General features: G+C 47.6%; 2 protein-coding genes across 3 annotated transcripts in view; one reads left to right on the top strand and one right to left on the bottom strand.

Moving 5' to 3' along the window:
• Positions 1 to 2,379: 2,379 nt before the first annotated feature.
• On the bottom strand, positions 2,380 to 6,808 carry TOMM34 (translocase of outer mitochondrial membrane 34). Its single transcript, XM_054173703.1, has 7 exons — positions 6,655 to 6,808; positions 6,455 to 6,554; positions 6,093 to 6,245; positions 5,055 to 5,212; positions 4,654 to 4,798; positions 3,936 to 4,062; positions 2,380 to 3,446 (listed from the first exon to the last, which is right to left on the bottom strand). Exons 1-7 carry the CDS (start codon positions 6,767 to 6,769, stop codon positions 3,348 to 3,350), a joined length of 897 nt encoding a protein of 298 aa, XP_054029678.1. The 5' UTR covers positions 6,770 to 6,808; the 3' UTR covers positions 2,380 to 3,347.
• A 98-nt stretch (positions 6,809 to 6,906) lies between these two features.
• The window catches only part of LOC104308751 (serine/threonine-protein kinase 4), a 49,874-nt gene continuing 38,890 nt past the window's right edge, over positions 6,907 to 17,890 (top strand). The window contains exons 1-9 of one of the 2 annotated variants that reach the window (XM_054173527.1): positions 6,907 to 7,024; positions 10,674 to 10,754; positions 11,916 to 12,044; positions 13,861 to 13,975; positions 14,688 to 14,852; positions 15,263 to 15,430; positions 15,969 to 16,106; positions 16,835 to 16,963; positions 17,405 to 17,458. In XM_054173527.1, the coding sequence (XP_054029502.1) occupies positions 6,993 to 7,024; positions 10,674 to 10,754; positions 11,916 to 12,044; positions 13,861 to 13,975; positions 14,688 to 14,852; positions 15,263 to 15,430; positions 15,969 to 16,106; positions 16,835 to 16,963; positions 17,405 to 17,458 (1,011 nt within the window). In that variant the 5' untranslated portion in view covers positions 6,907 to 6,992. The remainder of the gene's footprint in view (positions 7,025 to 10,673; positions 10,755 to 11,915; positions 12,045 to 13,860; positions 13,976 to 14,687; positions 14,853 to 15,262; positions 15,431 to 15,968; positions 16,107 to 16,834; positions 16,964 to 17,404; positions 17,459 to 17,890) is intronic. The other variant, XM_054173528.1, reaches the window with a different exon arrangement.

Genomic DNA, 17,890 nt, shown 5'->3' with positions numbered 1-17,890 from the left:
GAGGAAGGTAGGAAAGGACCTGTTTTTTCTGTAGGTCTAGTGGAAACCAGCACACTCTTTCCTGGGACTGCCCAGTGCTTTTTGCAGACCTCTGTCAGTATATTCTCCATATAATGTTAGCAGCCCTGCATTCTCCTGGGCTGGGCCAGGAGAGCTGCCCCTGCTGCTGAGGCTGGGACAGATGCATTGGCAGATAAGTCAGACTCTCATGTAGCCCTCTGAAGATTTTCTTGACTTGTGGTCTCAAGGAAACCATGTTAAAACAAGTTGAGGTAAATTTCACCTTGTGTGGGTGAAGTTCTTCCTCTAGCAGCTGACAAAATGCATGTGTGGGTTCTCTGTTTCTTGTAGACTTTGAGCCCTGAGAGCGATGCCTGTGAAGAACAGCAGCAGCACTCCCACTGTGCCCTACAGTGCCCCTGGCTCATCTTCAATGCCCCATCCTGATGTTTGTGTGTATTCTAAGCCTCCTACACTTGCACCAGAAAATATTCCCACATTGGTTTTTGTTTTGTTTTGTCTTTCTCACTACTGACAGCACCCTGTAAAATGTAGTGTGGAACCCAGGCTGGTTCAGTTACCCAGGAAATTGACAAGTGAGTTTACTGGGTTCTGTAGTCTTATTTGTTCCTGACACTAATAAAAAACTGATGCTTCCACACCTGAAGCATGGGTTGGTTCCCTCTGCAGAAAGACAGCAAATAGTTTTTCTGTTTCATGGAGGTGGAGGGCTGGACTTGGGTCATGCTGCTCTTTGAAGCTTGTATTGCTGGTGGGGCAGCAGTCCTGAGAGCTGACAGGATGAGCTATGTAGGTTTAAATGATCAAATTGTCAACCACCAGGCTCCCCCGATCCTTTCTGGCTCTCTAGGACAATGGCTTTAGACAAATTTCAGGTGATCTGCCTGGATTTCATGCTCTCTGGATAGCTGTTTTTAATTTCCTTTTCAAAGGCACCATCTTCCTGTGGTTCATTGGAACAGGCTGCCCAGGGAGGTGGTTGAATTGCCATCCCTGGATGTGTTCAAAGGTAATTTAGATGTAGTGCTTGGGGGATAGGGCTTAGGGGTGAACTTTGCAGAGTAAGGTCAATGGTTGGACTTGATGATCCCAGGGATCTTTTCCAGCCTTAATGGTTCTATGATTCTCTCTGTGCAGTCAGTCTTGTATGCCTGCAGGAGTGCTGGCACCAAGGGTCTCCTGCTATTCACCACACTGAGTGTGTCTATGGTAAAAAGCACCATCTTTTGAGGTGGTGTGGAGTAGCTGTAAATCAAAAGCTGCCCGTGCAGTGTCGAGGAGTCACTGATGGGCCTGGAAACATTCATAAGCACACTGTGTCCCACTGGGCCTCTCCTGTTTTCAGGAGTATCTGGGACCTGTTATTGCTGTTTTCTGCCCTCTGGGCCCTTCCCCGGAGCATGTCACTGTCTTCATCCTTGCCTTAATGCTCTGCTTTTCCTAGTTAGGAAAGAAATTTTGAGTCCTTAGAAGCTCTTTTGGTACTTGAGACTGGTGATGTATTGACCTTACTTGACTGCTCCCTCAAGCTGACAGGAGCACACCTCCATCAGCACCACCTCCCTTCTTTCTGTCTATCTTGAGCGCTGGTGTTGCTGTCTCACTCTCCCTTCTGTGCTGTGTCATGCTCTCACTCCTGAGTCATCCCTCCTACCTTGTTTCCCTTCCAGCATTTCAACAGAATCACAAGTTTGCTCCTGCATTGTGGCTGCTCTGCCCAGCAGAGGCAGCAAGTCCTTCTTCCCTTTTAAAACCACTGCAACAGCGCCACGGCAAGGCAAAGGGCAGGCATTGCACTAGAGAACTCGCCCCTCTGCACACCTCCCTTTATGATTTGGAGGGAAAGCCCCTGCCAAACGGTGTAAAAGGACTGCAGTGGCCAGGGTCCACATGTTGCATCTACTCCACCAGACCCTGCTGGGATGTACAGCTCCCCCTGAAGGATCCAAGGAGTGGTGGTACCCTTGTCTGTCTTTGACTTCTTTTTTCCCCCCCTCTCCTTTTTCTTCCCTTTTCCCTCTGCTCCAACCCATTACCGAGTCTCCCTTGACTCTGACAAACCCACATCAGCAGCTTTTTGGTGTCTGTTTGCTTTAATTTATTCCAAGGGCACTTTTAAAGCTTAGCAGGACCTCCCCCGCTGTCGACAGGGTTGTGACAAGCACTCTGCCCATGCACTGTGTAAGGCTAAAACAAGGGTGAGAAATCTTGATGTACTCTCACTGTTACAGAGGAAGGCACTGCACAGCAGTGCTTGAGGTCCTCTGACAAAAGAAGGAAGACAGTATGGAGTGGTTTAAAGAGCATTTCAGTTTCCCTATAGCATTAATCACAAAACCACACAGCTCTAAAGTGAAAATAAAAATGGCTTTAATGAGAACTGGATTTAACGGTTCATAGAATACCTCCAGGTATCTCCTTACCTCCCATTCTGTCAGTGCCATCACTACCAGGTAAGAAGACCAAAAAGTATCATCATGCATGAAGTAGCAAGCCAGACCTCAGCTGGGATGTTACTGCATATCCTCCTCCCTCTTAACATCCCCTAACTGCTCCAAAAGGCACAGAGGAGCTAAAGTGGTGTAAAAAAACAACCCCCAAAACACACTAAACCCCAAACAAACAAAAAGACCCCCACCTCAAACACAATTGTGAAATTCCCAAGCACCCAGAATGCACAGTGTAACAAGGCAGGCTTAACTTGCTGTTGTTTTCTTAAATGTGCAGAGTAATCGAAACTGAAGTAAAGCTACTACTGTAAACATCTGCCCAGCCACACTAAGCAGCAGAAACTCAGCTGAGGGCCAGCAGGCATCAAGGGGGAAAGAGAACAAGCTCAGCCCTGCACAAGTAACTGTGCCTCCATTACAAGAATGGTACTACTGGTGCAGGGGTAACTGCAGCAGTTCCTGAAGCAACCTTAGGTAATAGCAGCACAAATGCCAGCAGAACTGTCACCTGATTAAGGACAAAAAAGCTCTGTAGCTCCTCAGAAAGAGAACAGCCACTTCACATGCATTTCAGCCAACCTAAAAAGTCCCTGAGGCCAATGGTTACAGAAAAGGTGACTTCACCCAGGGAAGTTAAAACTGTATGCCTCTCAGAGAGGGGTATTAACTTCGAGTGATCACAGAGCCAAATAGCAGAGTTTGATACAGATTGTGTCTTAACATTCATTGTGCTGGCACAGAACCTGGTACATCTCAGCAGCAGTGAAAGATAGATTTCAACACTGATCCTGCGTTAAGATTGGTCCCTCTAACATCAGAAGGGAAAAAGCTTTCTTCTGTAGTGGAAAACAAAGCTTTCCTTGTTGCTTGGTTACCCTAGGTTCTGTTCAGTTCTTGCAGCAATCTCAGTGCAGCTGTGTTCTTTGGTTCAGTTTTCAACAAGCTCTTGATATCAGCAATGCTTGATTTGTAATCCTAGAAGGAAAAGAGATTTTAAGTGTCAGGGCATTAGAAATGCTAAGGCTGCAGAATTACTACCCAGCAACAGGCAAAGGCAACACAACTAAGCCTGTGACTCCCTAATTGCTTAAGCACTGGCATCAATGTGGCTGTTCTAAAACATGCTCACACTACAGCTGAGAAGACAACACTTGCAGTACTCCTGTACGTTCTGAGTCCAACACCAAAGCAGTATGTCATCCAGTACTGCCCACAGAACCTCTCACCAGCTATAAAAAGATAAAGCTCAACACAGCTGCTTTCAGCACACTGGAAACAGGACCTAATGCTGAGAAACTCATGGGATGCAAACAGTGATGTGAAAGAAAACCCCCACTCTGTCCATACCGGTCTCAGCTATCTGATGACAGATGTTGGCTAGCACAGAAACAAGTTCTAAAGGGCATCTCTGGCCCTGATCCTGCATGCACAGGATAGCCCCAAACCATCCAAAAACTGACTTACCTTCAGTTCTTTCAGTGCTTGAGCACGTCTGTAGAGTGCCTTAACGTTTTTGGGATCTAACCTCAGAGCTTCAGTACAGTCCTGTACTGCCTCCTTGTACTGCTTCAGAGTCAAGTAACAGAGAGCTCTGCAACACAGGAACCTGGTTAGAATCTGACGCTTCTGCAACCCCAGCACAACACAAAACTGGACTCTAGTAACAGTCTATATCTTTCCACATGATGTCATCTCACTCCTTCACCTCAAGTTTGTTTCAGTAAAAAGAAGAAAAAAAAAGAGAAATAGTTTTTTTGGTCTGGAAAACAAAAGAGAATTTGGAGAGCAACCTGCTCTAAAGCTGAGAAGCTGCATTTCAAGGATGCAGGTCCCTATCTACACCAGTCCAGAACATCCTGTGCTGGCTGCAATTGTCTTACAGGCACTTAGGAGTCTTTAAGTACAATAGACTGCAGCCTGTGGTTCCTGGGGCAGCAGACGCCACTCAAAAATACCACAGCCCTGACAGGCAAGCATTAAAGGGAGAAATCCCTTAACAGCCCTAACCGACTGCTTCCAAGAATATTACACAACTACAGGGAAGTCTGCACTCAGAGGGTTTGTGTGAGGGTGGTTTGGGTTTATTCACTTGTAGGAGCAAACAATAGGCAGCACTGTCTAAAGTACCCCAAGAGGTTTTAGCCAGGGTCAAGGGGTACTTGGGCAAATTTCTGAGCAGTACCTGTTGGTGTAAGTGGCACATTCCTGGTTGAGCTTTAAACTCTCACTGTACTTCTCCACTGCTTTTTTATGGTTTCCTTTCTTTACAAGTTCATTTCCTTCTTCCTTCAGAGTTCGAGCTCTCTCTCTGCCAGCAGCATACTGGTCTGAAAACAGGGTGAAAGAGAACAGAACACCATAAACCTGACAAGAGCCTCTCAGAAAGCAAACACTGCCATACCAGAGGCAAGACACAGAGACATCAAAGGATCCAGAGTTGACCGAAGAGGCTGTGGCAGAACCAGGCCCAGGTTTCTCCAGGCCTCAGCCACAGCTGCAGACATGCCAAGCAGGCACGGCAGCTGTCTTGTGCATCATCCTGAGCTACAGGGCTCTATGCCCAGTTCAGGGGCATGCTCTCACCTGGTTCTCCACTCTGTGCAGTCACAGGAGAAGCGTTCGCCCCAGGGCCTCCAGCAGGACCGCTCCACCTCGTCTGGGCAGAAACTGGGACTGTGGGGATTGGCGGGAGCTTCTGGCGCCAGTTCACACCATCCTTCTCCAGCAGGGCTTTAGTCATCCTGGGAGAGACAGACACCCTGCCTGCTGGGCCATGCTGTAGCCAGTAGGGTCACTTTTTAATCTGTCTCAGGTAGTGAGGACACCATCTCTCCACTAACCTCTCCCCATGCATCTAAACTAAGTTAATTCTACACACAGGACATTAAGGAAAGGACCTTCTTCATGTCAGCATGGCTAAAAATATCATGGCACAAGGACTGAAGCTGTCAGTACTCAGCTGGCAAGAGACATGCCTGTCACTCCTCAGTCAGCAATGAAGTGAAGCAGACAGCCCCAGGAGGAAATAAGGAAGAACTACAGCAGCCTGTAAACCTAGTCAGCACAGGGAGGCTTAGAGGACAGGGCACTGGAATTTGTATGCATTACTTCCTTTAAAGCAGGCACACAGCAAAGCACAAACAGTGCCAGGGAATTCATCCCCAGCTCTCAACCAGCACCTTGCAAAGAGTGCTAGAAGACAAAGGGAGCACGGCTGAGCCTTGTGTGAAGCATCAGAGGCCTGCCTTGGATACTTGATTTAGGGTGCCCTTAGGACAAGAGGAAATGACCTCAGGTTGCATCAGGGGAGGTTTAGGTTGGGTATTAGAAGAAACTTTTTCACTGAATGGGTTTGCAAAGACTGGAACAGGTTTCCCAGGGAGGTGGTAGAATCCCCATCCCCAGAAATGTTTTAAAAGATGCAGAGATGTGCTTCTGAGGAACATGGGTTAGCACCAGCCTTGGAAGAGTTAGAGAATGGTTGGACTTGATCCTAAAGGATGATTTGTGTGCTTGGGACCCAGCTTGCTCCTGCCACGATTGCAAGAGCAGCACCAGGCCGGCAGGAGCAGCTAACAGAGCCGTGGTGCTTCCGGGCCCACCGGTACCGAGCAGCGTTACCTGTTGACGCCGTCGTGAGCTGCCTGGATGGTGCAGTCCACCTGCAGCACCGTCTTGTAGTCCACGTAAGCTAGCCGGTACCTCTCTAGGGCCTCGTAGGCCGCGGCCCGCCGCAGGAGGGGTTTCACCCCGAAAGGGACGAGCTGGAGGGCGCTGCAACAGAGGAGAGCGGCCGGGTCGGCGTGAGCCCGGCGGGGATGGGCGGCCTCGGACGGCGCCGCGGACACGGCGCGGCCAAGTCAGGCATGCGGTGCTCTGGAGCTGACACCGGCCCTGCCTCGCCTACCGCCCTAACCTTACGGTGAGGATGCAGATGTATGAGACCCCCATCCCCGCCACCCCTGGTCCCCGTCGCCACTCACGTGCTGCAGTCCGCGACGCAGAGGCTGCAGGCTCCGTCCTTGAGGTAGCAGGCGGCACGGTTGGAGAGCAGCACGCTGCGCTCCTCGACGGCGGCCTCCCCTACGCCGGGACACAAGCGGGATTGGTGATCACCCGGGAACCCCCTGCCCAGCCCAGGCCAGCCCGGTTCGGTCCGGTCCCAGTCCGGGAAGGACTGTACCTGCGGCTTCCAGCAGCTCCAGCGCACGGGTGTACAGCTCGGCAGCCGGCCCGTACTGCCCGCGGCGGAACTCCTCGTTCCCGGCCCGCCGCAGGGCGCTGGGCGATGCCGCCATCGCGCCGCCGCTGCCCGCGCCGGGCCGGGCCAGGAGGCCACGCCCCCTCTGCGGGGGCCGCGGGGCGAGGCCAGCTGACACGGCGCCTCCTGCCGGCGGGGCGGGCACTCGCCGCTGGCTTCCGGCGGCGGGCGGAAGTGGCGGCGCGGCGGGCTGCGATGGTGAGGGAGTGATCGGCCGTCCGCTCGCCTGCCTGTCTGACCGACTGCTGCTGCGCCGCGCCATGGAGACGGTGCAGCTGCGGAACCCGCGCCGGTAAGCAAAGGGGTGCATACCAGCGGGGACCGGGGGTGCTCCGGTCCAGCTGGCTCCGCATAGGCCTTCCTGGTGCCGGCGCGTCCCAGTCCTGAGGGGCGTCGGCGCGGGTCCTAGCATCCGTGGGAGCCAGGTAGCCGGCCCCATTGAGTCTCTGCCTCTCCGTATCCCCGGGGTACTGCCGGTAAATCTCACCCCGGGTTGCCGGGCAGCAGCTGAGGAGTGCCGGGGCTGATGGGGTTGGACGTTTTCGCACCGGGACGAACCGAGCAGTCAGCGAAGGTTCAGGCTTCGGCGGCTGTGAAGCTTGCACCGGTTAATGTGACTACACCGGGGATGTACTGACCAGAGCAGGTGTACTGCCAGAAGCTCTCGATAACTTGCTCGTTCCTCTCGCCTCTTTGGGTGGGTTGTGGGCAGGTTCGTTGCCTTCCTGGTCTTTGCCTAGTCGGGGCGCACCCCACAGCCCCTGTCGAGCGCAGCCCCATCGAGGGGCCAGCCTGGGTCCCAAGAGGTGCCGGGACGAGCTCCGTCTATCTCTGTCCGTCGAGCTGTGGCGGAGCGGGTCTGGCAGGGAGCGGTTCGGAGATCAGCGCGGTTTGAATGGAGTGTCCGTCTGTCAGGGTGCTGCTATCAACCCCCTGCAGCTGGGGCCGGGAACAAAGGAAGCCGCTGGATTTGGCCTTCGTGGCCAGGGTCTGTTTAACAAAACAGCCATATGTCTTCTGTTAAAAAATGAAAAGTCTGGCGTTTTTCTGTAATTGCTTAGGCCGGTGTTTAACTGGAAGGTGACTGAGATTAGATCAGCAGCTTGGGCAAGGTTGGGTTTGTATTGCTGTTACATCGCGTGGTATAAACAGGCAGGGAACAGAACAGGCAGAGTGTGTCTGGCAGCAGCAGGGACAGGCTGGACCCTCCACAGTAACTGCACTCCTGAACTGTGGCAAAAATGAGGTAGTTTGATGCAAGCACAGTAGTTATTTGGTGATTGAGTGTTGATGTGTGAAAAACTTTTTTTGGGGGGTGTGTTTGGTGGAATTTAGTCCTCAATTTCAGCTAGAAGGATCTGCCTCTTGCATTTGCACTTCTGGACTCCTTGGACACATTTTGGGCTCCTTGGAAATGGCAGCTTGTGTGGTCACCGATACCTAGATTGTTTTTTCTCTTCTCTTCCCACACCTTCCTCCCTCCCTGTTTTTACAAGGACAAGTAATGTTCTGTTGGTTGACACTTGTCTTTGCAGGGAAGCAAGTGACTACTTTCAGTATTTCACCACTTCCTGCGTCTGCTTCTTTATAATGTTTCCTTTGCTTCAGGAAGCCATTGTATGTACTCCATGCGTGAGCTGCCCCTCCTGTATGGCCTTTGTACATAAACATAATAGCCAGGGATCCATGAGTGGTTTCTCACTCAGTTTCTGAAGAAGTTAGGAAAGGAAAAAAATGACATATTTAGTATCAAAATTAGCAGGCTTGTGGCTAGGACTGTGATCTTTGAGAGCAGCAGTAAGAGCTTTCAGCAGGGTCGGAGTGGCTGGAGAGCTGCCAAACAGAAAGGGACCTGGGGGTGCTGATTGTCAGCCAGCTGAACATGAGCCAGCAGTGTGCCCAGGTGGCCAAGAAGGCCAAGGGCATCCTGGCATGCATCAAGAATAGTGTGGCCAGCAGGAGCAGGGAAGTCATTCTGCCCTGTACTCAGCACTGGTTAGGCCACACCTTGAGTCCTGTGTCCAGTTTAAGAAGGACATTGAGACACTTGAATGTGTCCAGAATAGGCCAACGAGGCTGGGGAGAGGCCTCGAGCACAAGCCCTATGAGGAGAGGCTGAGGGAGCTGGGGTTGTTTAGCCTGGAGAAGAGGCTCAGGGGAGACCTTATTGCTCTTTACAACTACCTGAAGGGTGGTTGTAACCAGGAGGGGGTTGGTCTCTTCTCCCAGGCAACCAGCACCAGAACAAGAGGACACAGTCTCAAGCTGTGCCAGGGGAAGTTTAGGCTGGAGGTGAGGAGAAAGTTCTTCACTGGGAGAATCGTTAGCCATTGGAATGTGCTGCCCAAGGAAGTGGTGGAGTCACCGTCCCTGGAGGTGTTCAAGAGGAGATTGGACGTGGCACTTGGTGCCATGGTTTAGTCATGAGGTCTTGGATGACAGGTTGGACTTGATGATCATTGAGGTCTCTTCCAACCTTGGTGATTCTGTGATTCTGTAATTTGCAGTTGCAAGCAACCACATGCATTTAACTTTAAGCATGGCTCTTGGTGAGAGCAATGAATTCTGAAAAACCTGAGATTAGTAAGTTTCTGTGTTTCAAAAACTTGTGGGAAGTTTGGAGTTGGGGGTGGTTTTGGTTTGGGGTTTTTGTTTGGGGGGGGGCGGGGGTAGCTTTTGTGGGTTTATTTTGTTGTTGTTTCAAATGTTTGTTTAGTTGGTGTGGAAATGAAAGAGCACTTGTTTGTGGGCTGGTCGGCAGTTTCAGAACACTTTCAATGCAGCTCTTGGCTAATTCAGGAGGTTTGCTGGTGAACTGCTCTCACCCGTGGTAGAGCAGGACTGAAACAAACGCAGCTGATCTTGGTGTTTTGTGTACACAATCTCCCTGAAAGCTGCACTGGAGTCGAAGTGAAGTATCGCAGTGCACACAGGGTGGTTTTCCTCTCTAGCAGTTATTTCAGCTGACTCCTCTTAGCAATGCATTTCAAAGGGATGGACCAAGCAGTGCTAAGATCTAAAGAGTCAGGTACCAATTTCCTTTCATTCATTTTTCTTTCTGATAGACTTTTCCTAGTATATGTCCAGGCCCACACAGTCAAGATTTCAACTTTGGATGTTAAAAATGTGCGAGTGAGATCAATATTGCCTCTTTTCTCCCATCAAATGTGTTCCATGTGTACTGTGAGGTGCTGGGGAAGATGATGTTCCCCTTTGCATGCCCCTGGCCTTACATGATGTATCTTTACATATCCATATGAGATATTCAACTTATCAGATGCATTCAGTAGCTGCAGGGCTCTGCAGTGCTGTGTTAGTATTTGACCACCAGCCTCTAGATGCTGAGGTATGTTTCCATTCAAAGGAACTGTAGATTTGTGTTGCCTCATCAAATTCTGCCCCCTGTAATTCCTAATCATCTTTTGTTATTGGATGCTAATAATATTCACTCTCCTGGTCAGGTGAAATAAACTTAGGGAGGCCTTGTAGCTCTCCACAACTACCCTGAAAGAAGGTTGTAGAGAGGTGGGTGTTGGTCACTCCTCACAAGTCACAACTGATAGGACAAGAGGAATGGCATCAAGTTATACCAGGGGAGATTTAAGTCAGACCTTAGTAAAAACTTCTGTGCTGAAAGGATTACCAAGGACTGGAACAGGCTGCCCAGGGAAGTGGTTGAACTGCCATCCCAGGATGTATATAAAAGTTGTTTAGATAGGGTACTCAAGGATATGGTGTAGTAGTGGCCCTAGCACAGTTAGATAATGGTTGGATTTGGTGGTCTTAGAGGTCTTTTTCAACCATGGTGATTCTGTGATCATCAATTTTCCTCAAGCTAAACCTTGTGTATGTTCAAGTGATGCTCTTTATTCTTCTGTTTCAACAAAGCCCCAACTGCTGTAAAATCAAATGTAATAATTTCTCTGTTCTTACATATACAGGCAGCTGAAGAAGTTAGATGAAGATAGTTTAACCAAACAGCCTGAAGAAGTGTTTGATGTACTGGAGAAGCTTGGAGAAGGGTATGTGTTCATGCTTCTCTGAGGACAAACCTGTGTAATGCATACACATTTCAGTGATCTTTGATTTGTCACTTTCATCATGATCCTGTTACTGCAGAGGTGTGTTCTACCATAGTGACTGCTGGTTAACAACAGAATAAGGAATTCTTTCCTCAGGAGTGTGGTATGTTAATCCAGACAGCATCTTCTGGGTCAGCAGCAGGGAGTTAAAGCACTGCTCAAAAGGCCAGTTTGGAGTTGACAGAGCTCGGTGGGAACTGGAGAGGTTTTGTAGCTCATCCCTGGCAGAAGATCCACATAGAAAGGAACTTCTGTTGCTTTGTGCTACTTGGTGAGGCAGAGCAGCATGGGAACGCTGGACAAGTGACATGTCTGCCTTTATAAGCAGTCCATATGAAAAATGAGCTGTAAGTCTGGTTGCCTGATGTAAGTGAAGAGGCTGGAAATCAGACAGATAATATCTGACAAAACCAAGCAAACCTCTGACCAGAGCTGTAGTTTGTACTGGTGCTCACCTGGTACTGTGGGCTGGAAGAAGAGAATTGTATTTGTTTGATTTGTGTAAAAGGCCCTTCCAGAGCTATGGGCAGTGTAATGATGGTTGGCTCCTTTCTCACTGTCTCAGTGTGCTGTGATTAACTTGTGTTTTTGTCACAGAATCACAGAATATTAGGGGTTGGAAGGGACCTCTACAGATCATCCAGTCCAACTCCCCTGCCAGAGAAGGTCACACAGGAAGTTATCCAGGCAGGTTATGAATGTCTCCAGAGAGGGAGACTCCACAACCTCTCTGGGCAGCCTGTTCCAGTGTTTTGTTAGAAACTGGAGGATGGTTACTTACATTAATGTGATGGTGACAGAGCACTGGAACAGGCTGCCCAGAGATGTTTGGAGTCTCCTTCTCTGAAGCTATTCAGACCCTGTCTGGATGTGATCCTGGGCAACCTGCTCTGCTTTAGCAAGGGAATTGGACTAGATGATCTCCAGAGATCTCTTCCAACCCTTATTGTTCTATGAACCTGTGATCAAAAGACAAAATATTTTTAGCAGGAGGATTTATATTTTTTTTCTGATGTCTGCACTTGTAAAAAGCAAACCCACAGCACCTGCTGCTGTTAAATGTTACTGTGCTTGGTGTTTATGTAGTATTTTGTTTTGTAGCTCCTATGGCAGTGTGTTCAAAGCCATTCATAAAGAAACGGGTCAAGTTGTTGCAATTAAACAAGTTCCTGTGGAGTCTGACCTGCAAGAGATTATAAAGGAAATATCCATAATGCAGCAGTGTGACAGGTAAGCACGTCCTGCAAACCCCACTGTCAGCACACAAAGGAAAGTGTTGGCTGTGATCTGGCATTTAATCAGACAGAAGACATGATGTTGCCTTAAATGTTTTTCAAAAGGCTGGACTTGTAGGATCAAGTTGCCTCCTGTCACCCAAGTCATGTTAGCTGACCCTTTGGGTAGTGGTAATCCAGGCAAAGGTAAGAGCAGAAATGGAGCTTGGCAAGAGGGCATTGAGCTGAGTTAATAACCTTGCACTTGCTGCAGCACAGAGCCGAGCGTGTGAGTGGTGACCACAGTCCCACCCTGTGCCATCACCTGTTGAACTGTATAGTAACTCGACTGGGTGCTGAACAGCAGCTCCCATCCCCAAAGGGGTAATGAAATCTGAACAAGTTTTGGTATGGAAGTAGAAAACTGTTAGAGGAGGTGGTTTTGTTTGTTTTTTAAGGGGCACGTGGCTGAGAGCCACTAATGCATGACTGCTCTTGCATGTGCGCAATGTACCTGCTGTCATCTGCTGGGGTGGCAGAACTGTTCTTCCTGGCTGTTTTCTGCCTGTGCAGGTTCTAGTGCAGTACAAGCTCTTTGCTGACCTGAGCATCCCCAGAATAACTTGCTGGCACCTCTGCAGGCTGATGGTTGGCTTATGGATGAGCTTATGGATGAGGAAGACCTCCTTAAAGCGTGTCCTGGGCTGAAAGTTTAAAATACACCAATTTCTTCTGATACTATGGATTTAGCCTTGAGAAACACTACTATGATGGACTTCAGGCATGGAAAACCATTTAAAATAAATGACATTAGCAATATAAAACTATAGTCCTAGTCACTTACTCTGCTGCACTTCAATCTCTTTACATGAAGGTGACTGGTGGCAGACTACAAAACGTAACTTGAAAAGAATTTGTTGGTGACAAGTCTTACTGTGTAACTTGGGAAGCATTACTAAGAGTCTCTTTCTTAATAGAAATTAAATATTAGCATTGCAAGGCCTAAAATGAGACCTTACAGTTAGGAACAGCAGAGGGAGTGCATCACTGGAGCATCACATCTTCTGTGCAGGCATTGAGGGATGCCGGGTGGGTGACTGACTTAGTTTTGCTGGGTTCGTGCTTTTCATTGGCAAATATTCAGCAGAGAATAGACCAAGTGCACTTCTGTTTCTTAGCTCTATTCCTATGAAGTTGGGATTAATCTTTCTTAGTTTTCTCCTTTTCCTTTTGCAGAGGGCAGGTGGTTATTCTGACCAGTAGAGTTTGCTTTTTTGTGAGATTAGCTGAGGCCATACTGGATTCCTAAAATACATTGTGGACAACACTGTAGATGCATGTGGTAGTGGGGGAACATTCCTCTTAATTAATGTTACAGCTATTTTCCAGCAAACTTTGGACCTTATGTTACATTTCCATTGCATTGCCACTGCTCTGCAGCAGGTTTCAGGGACCACCATGGTCTCTTTCTCATTCCCTTGGCCTGCCGCCTTGCTTGCTGCAGCATTGACCTTGTAATCCTGTTCAGGGAGCTAAACCAGATGAAGACCGGTGGCTCCTTATTTTTATAGGGTTTATTTTCAGGTGGTTTAGCTCCCTGAACTGGCTTAGGGGCAGGTCAGGTGAGCACTGCTGTGGGGAAGAAGCTTGGCAGGACTGCAGTGGCCCTGTGCAAGTTCAGACTAGTTTTGGAGTGCTTGTGGTTGAGGCTTCGGTGACGCTTCCATTTTTAAAACTTACTGAGGGGATCTGCAGTATATTGTGCTTATTCATTTATGCTGGTTCCTGGTATTTGACCCTTGGTTTTCTTCTCCTTTCTTTACATCTCACAGTCCTCATGTGGTGAAATACTATGGCAGCTATTTTAAGAACACAGACCTGTGGATAGTCATGGAATACTGCGGCGCTGGCTCTGTCTCCGACATCATTCGGTTACGAAATAAAACCGTATGTTCTCTTTACTTTGAGTGTGGGAGTGGGAAATACAGGTGTCCAGCAGCTCAGGGAAACCAAGCAGTTAGATTAGACATTAGGAAGAAATTCTTCCCCATGAGAGTTGTGAAGCATTAGAACAGGTTACTCAGAGAAGCTGTGTAGGCTTCAACCCTGAAAGTGCTTAAAGCCTTGAACAACCTGGCTGAGTAGGAGATGTCCCACCCATGGCAAGGGGTTTGGATCTAGATAACCTTTGAGGTCCCTTCCAACCCAAGCCCTTGCAGGATTCTATGAATTTGGGCATAATTCTCCTGGTGTTCATTGTCTGACACTGGCCATAGCATGAGATGCAGGTACTTTGTTCCTCTAAAGATGGAAAAGCTGATTGCATTGATCAAGTTTTGGTTATCTGGGGAATTTAATTGGTGGAGGAGATTTGGAGTTGACTTTCCTGAAAATGCAGACTGATTCTGAATACCAGACTCTACTCTGCCTTACTTTGGTTATTGCAGGATAGGAATTACTAGTGGAGAAAGGGGCTTGGTGTTTGTGTGTGTTGATTGTAATATAATTCAACATAATGCTGTAAGTCACTAATTCCCCATTAGTGTGGCAGCCTTTAGTGAAGGCAATTAAATGGCAATTAGAGAATCTCAGGAAAACAGGCTGATGCAGAATCACGTAAACATCTCAGCAGCTGACAGTTTGGCTTTTTGTTTTGTAGCTCACAGAAGAGGAAATTGCTACAATAGTGCAGTCCACACTGAAAGGACTAGAGTATCTGCATTTTATGAGGAAAATACACAGGGATATCAAGGCTGGCAATATATTGCTGAATACAGAGGGACATGCAAAACTGGCTGATTTTGGAGTGGCAGGACAGCTTACAGTAAGTAAACCCATGACAGCTGTGTGCACTTCAGTTTGTTGTTTTAACCTGCCTGTGAGGGTGATGTGCTTGTAGAGTCTTTGAGAAATTGTTCTGAACTGTTTTTTAGCACTTTACATCCCATAATGAAATACTGGAACAGCAGCACTTTAGAGCAGATCTTTCTCTGGGGAAGCTGCTATACCCGCACGATGGTTTGCAGTGGCATTTGCAATTTGCTTCAGGGTATTTGTGACTTCTGTAAGCACATTTAATTTCCTCTCTGCAGCCCTCCATAGCACAGTCTTGCTGAATTTAACAGTGTGTGTGTACATGCAAATGGAAGGTAATTTGGGTGATAATTCATTAAAAAATGTTTATGGCTAATACAGTTGCCGTTGTCTGGATCTTTATCTCGCTGCTCTTCCCAGGACACCATGGCAAAGCGGAACACAGTTATAGGGACCCCATTTTGGATGGCTCCAGAAGTGATTCAAGAAATTGGGTATAATTGTGTGGCAGACATCTGGTCTCTGGGGATCACTGCAATAGAAATGGCTGAAGGCAAACCACCATATGCAGATATTCATCCTATGAGGGTAAGGACTGTAGCCTGTGAAAAATCTGCTGCTGTATGGAAAGGTTTTGCTGTCACAGCTGGCTGAAAAACATCAATTTGCCACCTTGCTTTTGGTTTAGAGTAAATGACTTGTTTTCTGGCAGTTCTTTGTGTTGTTGATTAAGTGAAAACCAAGTCTTTGAGAAGGAGAATCTGCATGGGAGGGAAAATCAGGAGCCTCTTCTGTTAAGACATAGCTGCTGGGTGTGAAGAAATATATTTTCAAGTTTATTACCAAAGTGATTTTCTCATATAAGCACAAATTTTTAAGACTTGAAATTGGCAGATTCACACCTATTGGGAGACATAATGGCTCAAACAGACATGTAAACACCTAGTAAGAAGAGAGTGATTTCTTCATCCCTCTGGGCAAATTCATGATATTGGCACAAGCTCTCCAGAAGCAGCAAAGGTGAAATGTCCATCATTCCTTGGTGCCAGTGTATGTGTGAATTTGTTGTATTGGTGGAAATCTTTTAAGCTTTGTTTGCCAGTCTGGAATGTTCTTCTGTTCTCAGGCAATTTTCATGATTCCAACCAATCCACCTCCAACGTTCCGGAGGCCAGAGATCTGGTCAGACAACTTCACTGACTTTGTAAAGCAGTGTCTTGTGAAGAGCCCAGAGCAGCGTGCCACAGCAACACAGCTTCTGCAGGTCTGCCTTTTCTTAGTGGAATGTAAGCTCTAGAGAAGGCCAGTTGGGGTAGGCAGCGCTGCTTGTCCGTTGAGATGTTTGGTTTGGTACTTGCTGTTCCTGCTCACTCCAGGTTTTACTTCTTGCTGTCTTATTTTAAAAATCTTAAGTTTGACTTCAACTTTTCTTCTTTAAGAGCCAGTCTAACATCATCTTCCTGCCTTTTTCTTCTCTGGGTGGTTCTTTCGTTAGTTTGCCTTTTGGAGAAGTTTTTCCCTTTCAAATTCTCACCAGCACTGCCAAGAAACTGCTTCATAAAGCACTAAGAAAGTGGAAACTAAGTGAAAGTGGTTGCTGAGAATGGTCTAGGCATGGTGATGAGCTGTGTGAATGATTCTTGACAGCTAAGCTGCTAAGGAAAGAAATAAGGGTTTAATACAAGTTTAATGTGGGAGGGGAATGAGCCTAAGTATGTTGTAGGTTAAGGGTTAACTATTGGACCCTGAGATCCCATGGGTTTTTGCCCTGGAGGCTTAAACCAGGACAAAGTCTCACAGCCGTAGTGCCCTTTGGAGCATGATCTCGTTCAGAGGGTGGGAGGTCTCCCTCCTGTGCCAGTCCTGCACAGGATTTTTATTTTAGTAACATACTGAATTAAACCTTAATTTTGATAGGAAGTAGACCACAGTAAGAGTGGTTTATGTCTTGATTGGGATGCAGTGCTTATTTGCTTCTAAAATGCTTCTCAGCACCCCTTTGTTAAAAGTGCCAAAGGAGTCTCAATTCTGCGGGACTTGATTAACGAAGCCATGGATATCAAGTTGAAAAGGCAAGAGGCACAGCAACGTGAACTGGATCAAGATGATGAAGAGAATTCAGTGAGTATTTAATAGCAATGGTGTACACAGTCCAAACCTTTGCTCCTTTCACAAAATTTAGCTGCTTTAGTGTTTGATTTTGCAGTATTTTGTCCAGTTGCTGGTGGATTTGGTTTAGGTATTGAGTTTTCTGGTTTAGAACTGCTTAAGCTGAGGCTTGGTCCCTGCTCAGTCTTTCTATTTGAAGGGAATAGCCAGCATGTGTGGCTTACTGCTTAGCTCAGAGTGTAGCACAAGACCTGTGATTGAACAGGGCTACGAAGTAGTGTATGCAAAAGACCTGATCTGCTCTCCCAGTTGGACTGTACTACATTATTTATGCAGCAGTGAGAATTCTTCACTGTAGATTCAGGGTTTACACTGCTCTCCTAGTAGAAAATAATATCTGTGATGCATTATGATATACATATGTTGTGTTGTTTTACTATTGTTGTGCTTTAGAACCCCCCTTATAGAAACTTTCTACTGCACAAGAGCAACCGACAGAAAGCCAAGGTGAGGGCATGACAAATGGTTCAGGGGATTGCTGTGAGTTGAAGTTTGGGCTCCTTGTTCCAGTGGTTACAGCATGTGAATATGGAACGCATGTTGGGTTTGAGCCTCTGCTTGCTTCAGCCTGAATAAATGAACAACAAAAGGCTTTGTATGCCACTTCTTTTCAGAGGTCAGACCTGAAGAGCATGATCCACGGTATCTGTGCTGAAGATCACCCAGTTTTCCGGTTCAGGGCCGCCTCTTTATTCAGTGTGGAAGCCACTTTAATGGTCATGTTGGCTTAATGTTGGCTCCGAGTGTTGTCCCTACCCTCTCTTCTTCATTTCTGACCCATCTGGAGTCACGCTGCTGGGAGATGGAGTCTGTGTAGTGGAGTTGAATTGTCTCATGTCAGTGTGTGTCTTTTCCCAAACTCTGTCTACTGGCAGAAAA

This window comes from Dryobates pubescens, chromosome 26 (assembly GCF_014839835.1).
Source record: "Dryobates pubescens isolate bDryPub1 chromosome 26, bDryPub1.pri, whole genome shotgun sequence".
NCBI lineage: Eukaryota > Metazoa > Chordata > Aves > Piciformes > Picidae > Dryobates > Dryobates pubescens.
Note: the sequence above shows the minus strand (reverse complement) of the source record. Positions and strands in the feature narration are given on the sequence as shown.